At 38.0% G+C, this 17,717-nt stretch overlaps 1 protein-coding gene across 4 annotated transcripts in view; it reads right to left on the bottom strand.

Moving 5' to 3' along the window:
- Sac1 (phosphatidylinositol-3-phosphatase SAC1) overlaps positions 1–17,717 on the bottom strand; it is a 677,000-nt gene that overhangs the window by 112,199 nt on the left and 547,084 nt on the right. For 3 of the 4 annotated variants that reach the window (XM_090383680.1, XM_090383679.1, XM_090383678.1), the window contains exon 16: positions 17,051–17,144. The exons of the other annotated variant lie outside the window; for it this stretch is intronic. In XM_090383680.1, coding sequence (XP_090239806.1) covers positions 17,051–17,144 — 94 coding nt within the window. The remainder of the gene's footprint in view (positions 1–17,050; positions 17,145–17,717) is intronic. 4 annotated transcript variants of the gene reach the window in all.

Raw genomic sequence — 17,717 nt, 5'->3', positions numbered from 1 at the left:
GAACATGAGAAAGACTTCCAGGTACTGCCCTAACTTCCAAATTCCCCAGACATCAATTCCATCGAACATCTGTGGGTTGTGTTGGAACAGCAACTCCAATCTGTGGCATCTCAACCACGGAACTTACAGGAGTTAAAGGATCTGCTGGTTACGTGTTGGTATCAGATACCACAAGACACATTTAGAAATCTTGTAGCATCCATGCCTCACCGGGTACGAGCTGCTTTGGCTGCACGTGGAGGACCAACATCATATTAGGTAGGTGGTCATAATGTTTTGGCTCATCGGTGTGTGTGTGTGTGTATATATATATTTAAAGTAAATATCGACAGAGCTATGATGCTCGATGAATTCTAAAATTGTGAGCTTATATATATATAAAAAATAAGACTACCTGAATGCTCTTTTTTAGAATGCATGCTGAATTCCTGAATTAAATCGAACATAAAATTATTTAATTACCTCTCTCTCCCCCCTAAAGACGCATGAATGGCTCGACATGTCAGAGATCGACAGCTAAGGACCACCAACCTGATCGCCAACACATCAAACCACCACCACCACATAACCCTGGATGACAGAAGGCATTATGTCTAATAAAATCAATAAAAGCATTGCAGAAAGTAATGGTTAAAATATAAATTAGTTTAAATAATTTAGAAACAAATTTGAATAACTTTCTTTCTATAGCGGACTGGGGCTTTATTAGACCTATTAGTCTAAGGCAGTCTAAGAGTTATGCTAGGTTTTCCAGCCTGAACAATATGTAAATAAACTTGGCAATCTGTTTGCACTTCTCTGAGAACTTCATATCTGACTGCACACTTATTCCCAGGTCTTTTTCATTTTCCACTACTACCCTGAGTGTAGTATCTTGCATTTGTCATATTAAACTTCAGCTGCCATTTCTCAGCACATTAACCCAATTTTCCTAAATCTTGTTGTAGTAGCTCACCCTGATTACTGTCATTAACCACTCTACCAACTTTTATATCATCTGCATACTTAGACATTAAGCCTAATATACCTTCATCAATACCATTAAAAAATACTGAAAACAACAATGGGCCCAGCACTGAAACTTGGGGTAATACACTGATAACATTAGTCTATGAAGAATCAGTGCCTGTTGATAACCACTCTCTGTCTTCTCCCACTCAACCATCTCTTTATCCATATTAGAAACTTGCCTGGCATATTGCTACAGTTTGTACAGAACATTTTTATGTGCAACAGTATCAAAAGATTTCCTGAAATCCTAGTATATGATATCAAAAGTATTTTTTGCCCAGTTTCTTGGTTACTGCATCAAAGTATCCAATCAGATTTATCAGACAAGACCACCTCTTTAACAAATCCTTGCAGTGACTGCAGTACAATTGCATTCCTGTCTAGATGGACTAGTTCTTTAACTAGTAACTCCATTATTTTCCTGGGAACAAACGATAAGCTAACAGGTCTGTGACAGGTCTGTAAGCTGTGAGCAAACTAGGTCTGCTACTTAGTGCACTGATCTCATATTGTAAAGGCATTTTGTCATAAGTTGCCTTATTGTGTTAATCTAAAAACAAGCAGTTATCTAATAGAGAAAAGTACTGCTTTTTATTTTAAGTATTTGTCACCACATAAATTCAGAATTTCATCGGTGATAAACAGGCTTTGTGAAGACACTGCTTATGTGCCTAGATGAAATCCCACTAAAAAAGGATTGAAACCCAGGTCTGGAAAATGTTATACACATCAAATAAAAAATAAGTCAATATATTTCTCATTGGGAGCAGTGCCTCTGCAATATGAGATCGATGCATTAAGTAGCAAACCAGTTTGCTCACCAGGATATTATTATTATTATTATTAGCCATATGGTACAAGGAAGCCTGAGGCTTATGCTGCACCAGCCAAAAAAAAGATTCACGAGTTACCCTGAGAGAGAAGTAGAAAGGAATCACCAAGAAAGAGAAGAATGATGATATCCAGCTCAGGACCTTGGGTTTAGTGCCTGACATGCAGTGATTTTTTATAGGTTTCATAGCATTTGGCTTTTTTCTAGATTTAACTTAACTAAGAAGAAAGTACTTAATTTTATTCCATTATGCAGAATTCCCAGTGGACCAGTAGTAAATGTTAGTAAGTGAAATTTACTGTTGTGAAGTGAGCAATAGTTAGACAAATTCATGCCACCAACAAGATCAATGTACTTCAAGCTTTGGCAAGTTTTGACTTTGTAGAGCAGATATCATCTTTTAAGGGCACAAAAGGTGATATTTCTTGTATTTTGGTATTAGTATTTTTGGGCACAAGGGCAACTGGGGCCAAAATGTGCCTCTTCCTATGACATGTTTTTATATAAAAATTTGGTCCAATTTGTCATCATAGAAAAATCATATATTCTTATCTGCTTAAGAAAGATAAATAGTTCATTTAAATTCTCATTGTTTCCAATAATATGGGCAAGTGATAGAGGCTCTTTCAGTCGTAACAATGAAAGGAAAGTATTTTTTCGGAAATAGGAATAGTGCCAATAATCTAAGAGTATATGCTTGACGGTAAGTGGTAAAGTACAATGCATGCATTGAGGTGGGACATCCTCCTTGAGTAGATATATATGGGTTGGATGTGTATGCCCTATGCATAATCTTGCTAGAACAATCTCTTCCTGTCTGTTTTGCCCGCAGATAGATTTCCATAGTGCTGGTTCCTCTTTGATTTTGAGCAATTTGTTGTTCATTTGTGACGTCCAGATTTCAGACCACTGAAATGTATAGATTTTTTTAATGCATTTCAAATAATCTATATATGGTACTTGGTAATGTGATGGTATTGTACTGATTGGTTGTTTGGCTGCCTGATCTGCTTTCTCATTACCTGGGATCCAGCAAAATATCACTGCATGATTCTTACATCGTAGGTGGTTTAAACAGAAAAAAATTTGTTTTATGATGGGATGCGATATTGGAATCTGTGTATATTATAGTGCTATAATATACACAGATTCCAATATTATAGTGCTATAATATACACAGATTCCATAATACTAGTATTGTGGAAAGTGTTTATATTTTCAACGGCTAATTTTATTGCGTATAATTTTGCAGTGTAACTGCTACACTCAGCTGGTAGTGATATAGAAAGTGTTAAAGAGGTAAAGACAGCCGCCACACCAACAGAAGCGTCTGTTTTCGAACCATCTGTATATATATTATACAGCGTTGAGCATTGTTGAGGGCATGGCCTTTATGTAGCTGTTAATACTTTCATCTTCCAGGGATTTCTTTCCCCATTGCTGAAAAAAGGTATCACAGTGAGGGAGAGTTACAGAACAGGGTGGATCAGGTACATCATTCTCTTGAAGCATATTGTCAAAATTTATGTATCAGGCATGTATCAATTCTTTTAATCGAATACCAGTGGGTCTATTTTCAGTAACTTTGCTGTTGTAGAACGTGATCCAACCAGGGTCGAGAAGCAATGGTTGAACAGGATGGGCTGGAAGGCTTTAAATTTTGGCTGCATAATTAAGGAGCAGCATTTTCCTTCTAAGGTGAAGTGGAGGTTCATATGCCTCTACATACAGACTCTAGACAGGGGATGTTCTAAAGGCTCCTAGTGCAGTACGAAGGGCACTGTGTTGGATGGTGTTCAGTCTGGTGCAATTTTCCTAGCTGAGTCATAGATAATAGCTCCATAATCTAAGTGAGACCTGATAAGAGCATGACACAGATGTGGAAGAGAGTATCTACTGGCACCCCATTTAATGGCAGAAATGGACTGAAAAATATTTAGTTTCATTAGCATTAGCAAAGGCACATGATGTAAGAAAGCAAGCTTATATAACATCAGCCAAAAAAAAAAAAAAAAACAACCTTATTTCACCCATCCACTCGTTCCAAATGTTTGTCAAGTTCTGCTTTGAATCTATTTAAGCTATCAACTTCTACGACAGATGGAAGTTTGTTCCAGCATTCAACCACCTGCTGGCTAAAGGCAAACTTCCGCACATCTATCCTACAACTGTCTTTCCTCAATTTGAATTTATGCCCTCTCAGGTGATTATTCTGAGCAAGAGGAAGAATTCCATCAGCACTGGGCATGCTCAAACCATTCAAGGCTTTATACACCTCAATTAGATCACCTCGCCAGTGCCTAGTCTCCAGACACTGTAATTTGCAAAACTTAAGCCTTTCTTTGTAAGAGCAACCCTTTGTTCCATTCACTAATCTTGTTGCCCTTCTCTGTACTCGTTCCAACAACTCTACATCCTTCTTAAAATGAAGCCTCCAGACCTGTATACAGTACTCAAGGTGTGGCCTGACCATTGCCTTATACAAGTGGATAATCACCTCCTCATCCCTGCTAGAAAAATTCCTGTATATCATTGACAAGACACCATGAGCTACTCTTGCAGACCATCTGCACTGTCAGAAAACTTCATATCTGCCTGCACAATTACCCCAGGTCCTTTTCATTCTCTACCACTATCAGTGTAGTACCACAGAGTTGATACGTTACTCTGCGATTACTGTTGTTGTTTGTTTGTTTGTTATTTGGTTTTTAGGAGCATTAACAACTAAGGCCACATTGCTCCGGTATATGCGGTGGTCATTCCCTGACCTTTCCGCATCCTCCATATTTGGTGGTGACGGGCTCGAACCCCGGTCTAATCTGGGATTACTGCTTCCCATATGTAGTACTTTACATTTGTCAATGTTAAACGTCATTTGTCACCTCTCAGCCCATCTGCTCAACTTTTCTAGATCCTGTTGCAGCAGTGTACTGTCATTAGTGTCATTAACAACACTGCCGACCTTCGTATCGTCTGCAAACTTGGACATTAAGCCTGATATACCATCATCAATATCATTTATAAATACAGAAAACAACAATGGACCCAACATTGAACCCCGAGGGACTCCACTAATAACATTAGTCCATGAAGAGCAGTGTCCATTGATTACCACTCTCTGTCTTCTCCCACTCAACTATCCCTTTATCCGTAGCAGCAGTCTTCCATGTGCAACGGTATCAAAGACTTTTCTAAGATCAAAATATATGATATAAAAGTTATTCTTTGCATCCAGTTCCTTTGTGACTACATCATAGTATCCAATCAAATTAGACAAGACCCTTAACAAACCCATGCTGTGTCCAAGCTATAATTGAAGTCTTGTCTAGATGATCCTGCAATGCTTCTTTAGCCAGTGCCTCCATTAATTTCCCTGGAACAGAAGTTAAACTAACAGGTCTGTAATTACCTGTGTCTCCCTTTGATGCTCCTTTGTGGATTGGGGTCACATTTGCACTTCTCCAGTCCATGGGTACCTTCCCTGAGTCCAGGGAAGCTCTCATAATTATGGCTAAGGGTTTGCTTACTTCCTTTGCCGCCTCCTTTAATATAACTGGATAGATTCCATCCACCCTATGTGTCTTTCTTGTGTTTATCTTCACAATTTCTCCTCCACTTTATTCTTAGTTATTACAAGATTATTAGCATTAGCATTAGTAGAGGCATTTGATGCAAGAAAGCAAGCTTATGCAGCATCAGCCAAAAAAATAAAAATAAATAAATAAAAAAAAAATAATAAATGAAAAAAAAAAAAAATAAATAAATAAAAATAAATGAATAAAAAAAAAGAAACCACTTCCACTTCACATCTCTGTTTGTTCAAAATACCTGTCCAGCTGAGCCTTAAACTTATTTAGGCTATCAACTTCCACAACAAGGGGTGGAAATCTGTTCCACCAACCAACCACCCGCTGGCTAAAGGCAAATTTCCGCACGTCTATCCTACATCTGTCTTTCCTCAATTTGAATTTATGCTCTCTCAGGTGATTATTCTGAACGAGAGGAACAATCCCATCAGCACTGAGCATGCTCAAACCATTCAAGGCTTTATACACCTCTATCAGATCACCTCGCTGGTGCCTAGTCTCTAGACACTGTAATTTGCAAAACTTAAGCCTTTCTTCGTAAGAGCACCCCTTTGTTCCATTCACTAATCTTGTTGCCCTTCTCTGTACTCGTTCCAGCAGCTCTACATCCTTCTTGAAATGAGGCCTCCAGACCTGTATACAGTACTCTAGGTGCGGCCTGACCATTGCCTTATACAAGGGAATAATCACCTCCTTATCCCTGCTAGAAAAATTCCTATATATCATTGACAATACACCATGAGCTACTCTTGCAGCCCATCTGCACTGTCAGAGAACATCATATCTGCCTGCACAACCACCCCCAAGTCCCTTTCATTCTCTACCACTGTCAGTGTAGTATCACAGAGTTGATACGTTGCTCTGGGGTTGCTGTTTCCCATGTGTAGTACTTTACATTTGTCAATGTTAAACTTCATTTGCCACCTCTCAGCCCATCTGCTCAACCTTTCCAGATCCTGTTGCAGCAGCATAGTGTCAGTAGTGTCCTTGACAACCCTGCCTACCTTTGTATCGTCTGCAAACTTTGACATTAAGCTTGATATACCATCATCAATATCATTTATGAATACAGAAAACAATAATGGACCCAACACTGAGCCCTGAGGGTCTCCACTAATATCATTAGTCCACGACGAGCAGTGTCCATTGATTACCACTCTCTGTCTTCTCCCCCTCAGCCACCCCTTTATCCACAGCAGCAAGTTGCCTCCAATGTCACACTGCTCCAATTTGTGCAGCAGTCTTCCATGTGCAACAGTATCAAAAGCCTTTCTAAGATCCAAGTATATAATATCAAAGTTATTCCCTGCATCCAGTTCCTTTGTGACTGCATCATAGTATCCAATCAAATTGGTCAGGCAAGACTTCCCCTTAACAAAACCATGCTGTGTCCGAGCTATAACTGAAGTCCTGAAGTCTTGTCTAAATGATCCTGCAGTGCTTCTTTAACCAGTGCTTCCATTAATTTTCCAGGAACAGAAGTTAAACTAACAGGTCTATAATTACTTGTGTCGCCCTTTGATCCTATTTTTTTATGAATTAGGGTCACATTTGCACATCTCCAGTCTGTGGGTACCTCCCCTGAGTCCAAGGAAGCTCTCATAATTATGGCTAAGGGTTTGCTTACTTCCATTGCTGCCTCCTTTACTATAACTGGATAGATCCCATCCACCCCGGGTGCCTTTCTTGTGTTTATCTTCAACAATTTCTCCTCCACTTAACTCTCAATTATTACAAGATTCTCTAGCTTATTGCTAGAGTTGAATACACCTCTGGCTTTCCCCTCGCTAAATAATTCCTCATGTGTGAATGTCGATGCAAAATATTCATTTAGTTTGTTAGTTACCTGAGCAGGATCAGTTGACCCATCGATATCAAGTGGTCCAATCTGATTCATCCCCTTCCTTCTAGAGTTTACATAAGTAAAGAACTCTTTGCTGTTTTTCTTTGCATCCCTTGCCAAAGATTTCTCGTAATCTGCCTTCGCCTGCCTAACCTCCTTTGTAACTTGGTTACAGATCAACTTGTATCTATCATAGGCTTCTGTGTCATGTGTTAATTTGTATGTATCCCATGTATGTTTCTTCTCTGCCATATGCCTCATCAGTTAATCTGACATCCATTTAGGCCTAAACCTTGAACAATATTTCTTGGTTGGTATGTAAAGCCTAGTAGCTTCCAAAATAAGTTCTTTGAATGCTTCCCATTTTGCATTTGCTGTTGGTAACATCATCAGTTGGTCCCACTGTATAGAATTTAAATACTATCTCAGTCCATCGTAGTCGCCTTTACGAAAGCAATAACCCTTCCCTTTACCCCTAATGGTAGTTACCTCTTTGAGTAAATCCCACTTCAGCACACTGTGATCACTGCCACCTAGTGGTTCATTTATCTGCAGATTCTTAATGCATGAAGAATCACTTCTGATAATCAAATCAAGAGTATTCCTCCCTCTAGTTGCCTCCCGAACATGCTGATGTAGAAAACAATCATCCAATAAATCCACAAAAGCCTTGCTAGTGTGTGAGTGACCAGCCCCCAAATTCCAGTCAATATCTGGGAAATTAAAATCTCCCATTATAAGACTCTCTGATTTACTGGCCCACTCTATTTCCCTGTACAGTTTCTTATTATACTCATCAGAGTCATTAGGCCTATAGCACACTCTTACTCTCAATTTTGATCTCCCAATGCTTATGTCACACCAAACTGACTCGACACTGCACTGTCCAGCGATGTCCACTGGCTTTACTTCCTTGGATTTTATGTATTTCTTAACTAATAGCATAACCCCTCCTCCCTTCCTCTCCTGTCTATCCTTTCTGTAGACGTAGTACTCCCCAAATTCCAGTTCTGCATTCCTTATATCTGTGTGACACCACGTCTCTGATATCCCAACAATATCTGCCTTTGATGTTTTGAGCAATACCTCAATTTCATCAAATTTATTTACTAAACTCCTAGCATTGGTGTACACGCAAGTATACATGCACTTATTTCTATTCTTAGCTACCCTAACACAACCCATGTGTTTACTGGGTTGTGTTAGGGTAGCAATGACTCCCAGCAGTCTCTGAAATATCATGCATCTTGTTTTTCAGGCTTCTGCTCATTCCAATAGAAGCAGTGCAAGAATCTCTTTCACCTCTGCCGGCGGGTACTGTTAATCTATTCGTCTTTGTCTCCCCCCAAGCTAGCAGTTTTCCGACCCACCTAACACTGCCTCGATAGCATCAGCAAATATTCTTGCACCCTTTCTATTTAAGTGTATCCCATCCCTGTAGAAGCAATCTCTCCTGTTAACAAGTACAGTCCAGGCTGAAAAAAATTCTACCCCTTGAGCCTTGCACAATCTTTCCAGGGCCGAATTGATCGACAAGGCTCTCATCATATACTCCCTCCTATCGTGTCTGGGCAGAATTGCAGACACTTTCAAATTCAACCCTATTTCACGGCTTTTTTTCAACAGTGACCTGTACTTGTTAAGCAATTCTGCAGGTCTCCTACTCTTGATATCATTAGTGCCAATGTGTACAACTATATCAACTTTTGTGCCCTTAAAAGATGATATCTGCTCTACGTCATCAACCTTTGCCCCTGGGAGATCTCCAGTCTATGGGTACCTTCCCTGAGTCCAGGGAAGCTCTCATAATTATGGCCAAGGGTTTGCTTACTTCCTTTGCCGCCTCCTTTAATATAACTGGATAGATTCCATCCACCCCATGTGTCTATCTTCAACAATTTCTCCTCCACTTTATTCTTAGTTATTACAAGATTATTAGCATTAGCATTAGTAGAGGCATTTGATGCAAGAAAGCAAGCTTATCAGCATCAGCCAAAAAAATAAAAAATAAATAAAAAGACATTAGTCCATGAAGAGCAGTGTCCACTGATTACCACTCTCTGTCTTCTCCCACTCAACTATCCCTTTATCCGTAGCAGCAGTCTTCCATGTGCAACGGTATCAAAGACTTTTCTAAGATCAAAATATATGATATAAAAGTTATTCTTTGCATCCAGTTCCTTTGTGACTACATCATAGTATCCAATCAAATTAGACAAGACCCTTAACAAACCCATGCTGTGTCCGAGCTATAACTGAAGTCTTGTCTAGATGATCCTGCAATGCTTCTTTAGCCAGTGCCTCCATTAATTTCCCTGGAACAGAAGTTAAACTAACAGGTCTGTAATTACCTGAGTCTCCCTTTGATCCTCCTTTGTGGATTGGGGTCATATTCGCACATCTCCAGTCCATGGGTACCTTCCCTGAGTCCAGGGAAGCTCTCATAATTATGGCTAAGGGTTTGCTTACTTCCTTTGCCACCTCCTTTAATATAACTGGATAGATTCCATCCACCCCATGTGTCTTTCTTGTGTTTATCTTCAACAATTTCTCCTCCACTTTATTCTTAGTTATTACAAGATTATCTAGCTTACTGCCAGAGTTGAATACACCTCTGGCATTCCCCTCACTGAATAACTCCTCATGTGTAAATGTCGATGCAAAATATTCATTCAGTTTGTTAGCTACCTGAGCAGGATCATCAACAGGTGAACCATCGATATCAAGTGGACCATCCCCTTCCTTATAGAGTTTACATAAGTAAAGAACTCTTTGCTGTTTTTCTTTGCATCCTTTGCTAAAGATTTCTCGGAATCTTCCTTCGCCTGCCTAACCTCCCTTGTAACTTGTTTACAGACCAGCTTATATCTATCATAAGCTTTTGTGTCACATGTTAATTTATATGTATTCCATGCATTTTTCTTCTCTGTCATGTGTCTAATTAGATATGTGACATTTGACATCCATTTAGGCCTAAATCTTGAACAATATTTCTTTGTTTCTTTAAAAAAACAGTTCCGAGACATGTTATGTGAGAAACAAAGTTACGTTTGGTGTCCAACATTAAACCTAGGAAATGAAGATTACTGGTGAGTGGTATCAGGTGGTTCTTTAGCCAAAGTTCTGGTTCTGGATGCAACTTGCATTTTTTGCAGAAGTGAATTGCAACTGTTTTTCGTTCTGACATACGGTATCCATTCTGCTGTGTCCACATTTCTAGCTTATTTATGGAGATTTGCAGCTGTCTTTCAATAGTATGAATATTTTTTGACCTGCAAGATAGAGTGAGATCATCGGCGTACATGTATAATTCGACAGTACTGGGAATAGTTGTGGGTTATAGTGTTCAGCCTAAGTGAAAAAATAGTAGCACTAAGTATTGATTCTTGTGGGACACCTTCTTCTTCTTCTTGGGTATAGATACAAGAAAGTACTGTTTTATAACCAACCTGAAAAGTTCTGTTTCGGAGAAAATTTTGAATAAATTTCGGTAAATGTCCCTGCAATCCTAGGAAATAAAGTTCTCGCAATATGCCATACCTCCAGGTTGTGTCAAAAGCCTTTTCAATATCCAAACTTACCATTACAAGATGTTCATTTTTCACATAAGCATTATGGATGTTAGCCTCTGCTTTCACCATGAGATCCAAAGTGGAACTATTTGGTCAGAATCCAAACTGATTGTTGTTTAGCGGCTTTTTGAATTTCAAGAACCCAGGTAAGTCGTCTGTGTATCATCCTTTCTAGAGTTTTACCAAGACAACTGGTGACGGAGACTGGTCATTAATTTTGTGTGAGTGATTGATTCTTTCCTGGTTTGGGAATGGGCTAAAATAATGGAGTGATGCCAGGTAGAGGGATATGTACCTTCAAGAAAGATCCAATTAAAAAATGTTATTAGAAAATTCAAAGCTATATTGTTTAGATGTTTCAGTGTTATTAGGTGATCTGTTTAATGCTGTTTGGAGTTCAAAAAGACTCCAAACAGCATTAAACAGGTTGACTGGGTAGTTTGGAAGTTTATCTTATATTTTTCTGCTGTGGCTTTGATTTGTAGAAATGGAGCATCATAAGCTGTAGTGGCAGACATTTCAGAGGAAAGTCTCTGCAAGCGCATTAGCTATTTCTTGTGTTGAAGATAATTCTTGTCCATTCTTGGTTAAAACTGGAGCAGAAACCGGTATATATTTGCCATTTAGTTGTCAAATTTTTTTCCAAATAATTTTACTGCTAGTGTCGTTTTGTGACAGAGGAGGAAAACTGTATCCATGATTCTTTTCTAGCTTGTCTTCTAATTTTTTGTGCTTTTTCCTTAAGCCTTTTAAACTGAATTAGGTTGTCGGTGGTTTGGAAACTTATGGAACAGATTCCAGACTTTATTTTTTTCCTTTTTCGCAATGGTACAAACATCATTCCACCAGTGTTTAAGGTTTCTGTGCTTGAAAGCAGAAGACGTGGTATTGCTTTGGAAACTGCTGCTAGTATTTGTTCAGTAATGTGCTCACTGACATCATCAATGGACCCTAGTCATATCAATTGGCTATCAAAGGAGATGGAGACAGAATACTTTTCCCAATCTGCTTTGCAAAATTTCCATAATACCTGATGATCAGGGCAAGGTGTCTGCATTGTTTGAATTCTGCATATAATTAGGAAATGATCACTGTTGTGCAGATCATTTAAAACTGTCCAATCTATAATAGGAAGTAACTCAGGGGAACAAATAGATAAGTCAATTGCTGACATAGATCCTGTGGAGAGATGAGTGTATGTGTTATAACCAGTGTTCAGCAATGTTAGGTTCAATTGGTCTATGAGCTTTTCTATTATCCATGTGAGCAGATCCCCACAGTGGATGATGTGCATTTAAGTCACCAAGAAGACAAACAGGAGATGATATTTGTTTTACAAGATCTAATTCTTTCAACATGTAAATATTGTTAGGTGGAAGGTATAATGAAACTACAGTTATTGTTTGTCCATTTGCTACACGAACTGCAACGGCTTCTAAGTGGGTCTGAAGCGGAATGTTTCTTGCTGGAAATTTAAAATCCACCAGAATTGCAACTCCTCCATGTGCATGGCTTGAAGAAATTCTATCTTTTCAATAGGCTGTATAATGTTTAATCGAATAAGTTACCTGTGGATTTAAATAAGTCTCTTGAGAGCAAATGGCTACAGGATTATATTGTGAGATCAAATCGTGTATATTATCAGTATTACTATGTAAACATCTGCAATTCCATTGTACAATGTGCTTCATTATTTGGTTTTAGAGAGGGAAGATGATTCTGTCTGTTTCTTGTAAGAGGGAGCAGTTTGCTATTGACGATCATATTTAGTCTTATCCTTTCTTGGAAAATATGGAGTACAGAATATGGACGCCCTTGGATCTTATATTTGGATCTTAGGAAGGCTTTTGATACTGTTGTACATGGAAGACTGCTGCACAAATTGGAGCAGTGTGGCATTGGAGGCAAATTGCTGCTATGGATCAAGGGTTTGTTGAGTGGAAGAAGACAGAGAGTGGTAATCAATGGACACTGCTCTTCTCTAATGTTATTAGTGGAGTCCCCCAGGATTCAGTGTTGGGCCCATTATTGTTTTCTGTATCTATTAATGATATTCATGAAGGTATATCAGGCTTAATGTTTAAGTTTGTAGACAATATGAAGGTTGGCATGGTTGTTAATGACACTAATGACAGTACATTACTGCAACAGGATCTAGAAAAGTTGAGCAGATGGGCTGAGATGACAACTTAAGTTTAACATTGACAAATGTAAAGTGCTGCATATGGGTAGCAGTAACCCCAAAGTAACGTATCAACTGTGTGGTACTACACTCAGGATGGTAGAGAATGAAAAGGACCCGGGGATAATTATGCAGTCAGATGTGATGTTTTCTGAGCAGTGCAGATGTTCTACAAGAATAGCTCATGTTGTCAACGATATACAAGAATTTTTATAGAAAGGATAAGGAGGTGATTATCCCCTTGTATAAGGCAATGGTCTGGCCACACCGTGAGTACCTTATACAAAGGGATAATCATTTCCTTTTCTCTAGTAGCAAAATTTGTGTAAGTAATGACAATACCCCATGACCTGCTCTGGCAGCCTCTCTGCATTGCTCAGAAAACTTTATATCTGACTGCACAATTACTCCAAGATCTTTTTCAGTTTCTACCAACCTAAGAGTAGTACCACACAGTTGGTACGTTTCTCTGGAGTTACTTCTACCCAAATGCAGTACTTTTCATTTGTCAATGTTAAACTTCAGTTGCCCAAATTTTCTAGATCCTGTTGCAGTAGCACATTGCTAATTACTGTCATTAACAATCCTGCCAACCTTTGTATCATCTGCAAACTTCAACAGTAAGCCTGATATACCTTCATAAATATCACTGATGAAGATGTATTAGCATTAGTATAGGCATACGATGGTAGATAGAGCAAGCTTATGCAGCATCAGCCAAAAATAAAAACGCTCCGATTTCACCCCTCCATTCGTTCCAAATACCTGTCCAGCTCAACCTTAAATTTATTTAGGCTAACAACTTCCACTGGCTAAAGGCAAACTTATGCACATCTATCCTACTGGCTAAAGGCAAACTTATGCACATCTATCCTACAACTGTCTTTCCTCAATTTAAATTTATGTCCTCTCAGGTGATTATTCTGAGCAAGAGGAAAAATCCCATCAGCACTGAGCATGCTCAAACCATTCAAGCCTTTAGACACCTCAATCAGATCACCTCGCAGGTGCCTAATCTCCAGACACTGTAATTTGCAAAACTTCTCTGTCCTTCTTGCCCTTCTCTGTACTCGTTCCAATGAGGCCTCCAGACCTGTATACATCTTTGTACTCAATGCATTTGAAATAAATAATCTAGTAATGCTATTCAGAGGACTAGCTATAATGAATCCATTTTGCAAAAAAAAAACAAAAAAAACAAAAAAAAAACAACCCTAGTACTGTACTTCTGTACTAGGGTTGTTGAAAATGAGGTTTCTGTACCTCATTTTCAGTACTGTATTGTACTGTACTGAAAATGAGGCCTCCAGACCTGTATACAGTACACAAGGTGTGGCCTGACCATTGCCTTATACAAGGGGATAATCACCTCCTAATACCTGCTAGAAAAATTCCTGTATATATCATTGACAAGACACCATGAGCTACTCTTGCAGACCGTCTGCACTGCTCCGAAAACTTCATATTTGCCTGCAGAATTACCCCCAGGTCCTTTTCATTCTCTACCACTGTAAGTGTAGATACAGAGTTGATACGTTACTCTGGGGTTACTGCTTCCCATATGTAGTACTTTACATTTCTCAATGTTAAACTTCATTTGTCACCTCTCAGCCCATCTGCTCAACTTTTCTAGATCCTATTGCAGCAGCATACTGTCATTAGTGTCATTAATGTCATTAACAACCCTGCCAACCAGAGTTGTTCCATTAATGTCAGTCACTACTGCTGTGAATTTTGTAATCAATTAATTTGAATATCAATTATTGTAGATTATTGCTGTGGATTTAATAATTGACCTAATTTGTGTATAATCAATTATTTTGATTACTGAAATAATTGATTATTAATCATTCCATTATGAAAGTTATACAATTATCTCATCACTGCTGTTAAGTAAGCATCTATGGCAGCAGTTCCCAAACTGTGTGCCATGGGATATTTTAAATTTTCAAGGGAAACAGCGATACTATACATCTGTCGGACACCTCATCACAGTTTCAACATTACTTGTTGAGTTGTTTGGACCTAACTACTTAATAAATGGTACTGTTAGTATTTCTTTTGGCCTAGGGGCACCATGAAAAAATTACTGAGACACTAAGGATGCAGTGAACCAAAAAAAGTTGGGAACTTCTGATCTATGGTCTCACACAAATTGGTTTTGAAAGATTTGTTATTGCTTTTACATAAATAAACATGGGAAAATGAAAGGCAATATTCACAACATGAAATGCAGTATTTACTGAAGATGATGGTACTCTGAAGGAAGTGAGATATATACATTTCAAATTTCATAAGCTGTGAAGAACACAATTTCAAAATAAATTTTGAAAAAAATTTAAACTTGAAGTGTCTAATAAGATGCATTTTAAACTCTTTTTTAAAAGTATTGCAACAAATAATAATCAGAAATATATGCACATACATATATTTAAAATTTCACACACTTAACAGTCCTGTGAATCAGACAATCAAAATGACTATCATTTTCCTGTTTATATTTTATTTCCGTATGTATTTTGATTTTCAGTGGAAGAAATTTTTTTAAATACACTGGACTCCCGCTAGTCCGAACTAATTGGGACCGAGCCCTGTTCGGATTAGCATAATTTCGGATTAGCCGAATAACGTATCCCAGATTTTAAAATGAATAAGGAGTGAGTGACGTTGATAGCTTGAAGTGATGCTTCAGGAAATCACAAGCTCCCTTTGATGATGATCATTAAATCAGCGAAGCCGAGAGCGCTTTTAAAAATATGAACATTAACAATCTTCCAGTTCATTACAAAAGTAAAAAAAAAAAAGCTTGGATGAACGGACAGCTTTTCATTGAGTGGTTTCATAATCAATTTGTCTCAGCAGTGAAACGTTTCAGCAATGAAAATGATTTGCCACCTCGCGCCATTCTCCTCATAGACAATGCGCCATCCCACCCAGACGTTTCTGAGTTTACATCAGGGGATATAAAGGCAGCTTTCTTACCGCCTAATGTAACACCGTTATTACAGCCCATGGACCAGGGGGTGTTACAGTCTATCAAGCTTGCATACAGTAAGAAATATCTTAGGTCCTTGATAGAAGATAACACCAATTCACTTTCTTTACATGAGAAAATGAAACAAGTGAACTTAAAAGATGTTGTATATTGGGTTGCTGAGCTGTGGGAGAGTGTAACCGGTGGCAAAACATAGCATCTTCTAATCGATTTTCATCGTTACGTCAAAAGAAATTAACAGAGTTTGTTACTTCTGAAAAATGGCTTTTGTTCCTGTTTTGGTGTATAAGTATTGATCTGTAGTTTTAATAGGCCATGTCAAACACTGATTTATTAATTTTGTATTAGTACAGTACTACAATAAAATACAATTTTTTTGTGGAATTCTAAATGTCTTTGTACCATTAATACCATTTAAATTTAACGTATTTAACATATATTTTGCGAACTAAAAAATTTCCTCTCCGCTGACCGAAACGTGTTCGGATTAGCGGGAGTGCACTGTATAAAAAGTGTAAAATTAGACAATTTTTTAAATACTGAAATTACTCATTAAAAATTTAAAAAATTACAATAAGCATTGCCATCCATTAAGAAAAGAAGAAATAATGACATACTGCAAGCCAAATTTATTTATACCTGAAACAAACTTGGGCACAGGTCAGATGCCACACAACTGTGTTAGTAACAGAAGAGTGACTACTTTTAAAAAATGTTTTTCTATATTATGTAAAATAGCTTAACTGATAGCAGAAATCAATCATGAATAAGGGCAACTTGTGGGAGGTATGCAGCATGTAATATAAAGGTCATATGAGTATGACCTTTACAAACTCATACGATAATAATATTATCATATGAGTTTGACTGACATGGCAAATAATCAGTGACAGCACCATAATATCTTAAGGTATCTTTTAGGGTAAACTTTGCTGACAATCCTCTTACTTTCAAGAGTAATAATAAAGTTAGAAAAAGTTAACATCGAAAGAAGGAATTAACACATTTATTATTATTTAGAATATTACCTGCCTAAAACCGTCTGCAAAGTTATTCTTATAATAACGAACAAGGGAATTAAGGCCATCCTTTAATAAACCCCAATGACTTCTCTTTCCTGTTCTGAAATAAAATGCAACATTTGAAATTGTTTAATTACCAGAAATAGAGAATGAAATATATTAAATACATTATGGCATAGTCTCTTAGATCTCTAATGGTAGCCTGCACATAGAGATTGGAGATTCAACAGCAACTTAGCAAAAAATGTGATTAGAATAAAACCATGGTATTAATGCATACAACATAAAAATGAAATAACAATACAAACTAAATAGGAATTAACTAAATATTTAATGAGATTCTTTTCCGTTCCATAAATTTAACACATAGCTGTCTACAGGGATGGGATGCACTTAAATAGAAAGGGTGCAAGAATGTTTGCTGATGTATCGAGGCAGTGCTAGGTGGGTCGGAAAACTGCTAGATTGGGGGGATACAAGGACTAATAGATTAACAGTAGCCACTGGCAGAGGTGAAAGTGATTCTTGCACTGCTTCTATTGGAATGAGCCGCAGCCTGGAAAATAAGATGCAGGATATTTCAGAGACTGCTGGGAATCATTGGGGTACAAATTAACACATAGGTTGTATTAGGGTAGCTAAGAAAAAGAACAGGTGCATGTACACTTGCGTG

Source organism: Mastigoproctus giganteus, chromosome 10 (genome assembly GCF_048544385.1).
Source record: "Mastigoproctus giganteus isolate SK-2022 chromosome 10, ASM4854438v1, whole genome shotgun sequence".
Classification (NCBI taxonomy): domain Eukaryota; kingdom Metazoa; phylum Arthropoda; class Arachnida; order Uropygi; family Thelyphonidae; genus Mastigoproctus; species Mastigoproctus giganteus.
The sequence above is the reverse complement of the archived record's forward strand: the minus strand, read 5'-3'. Positions and strand labels throughout refer to the sequence as shown.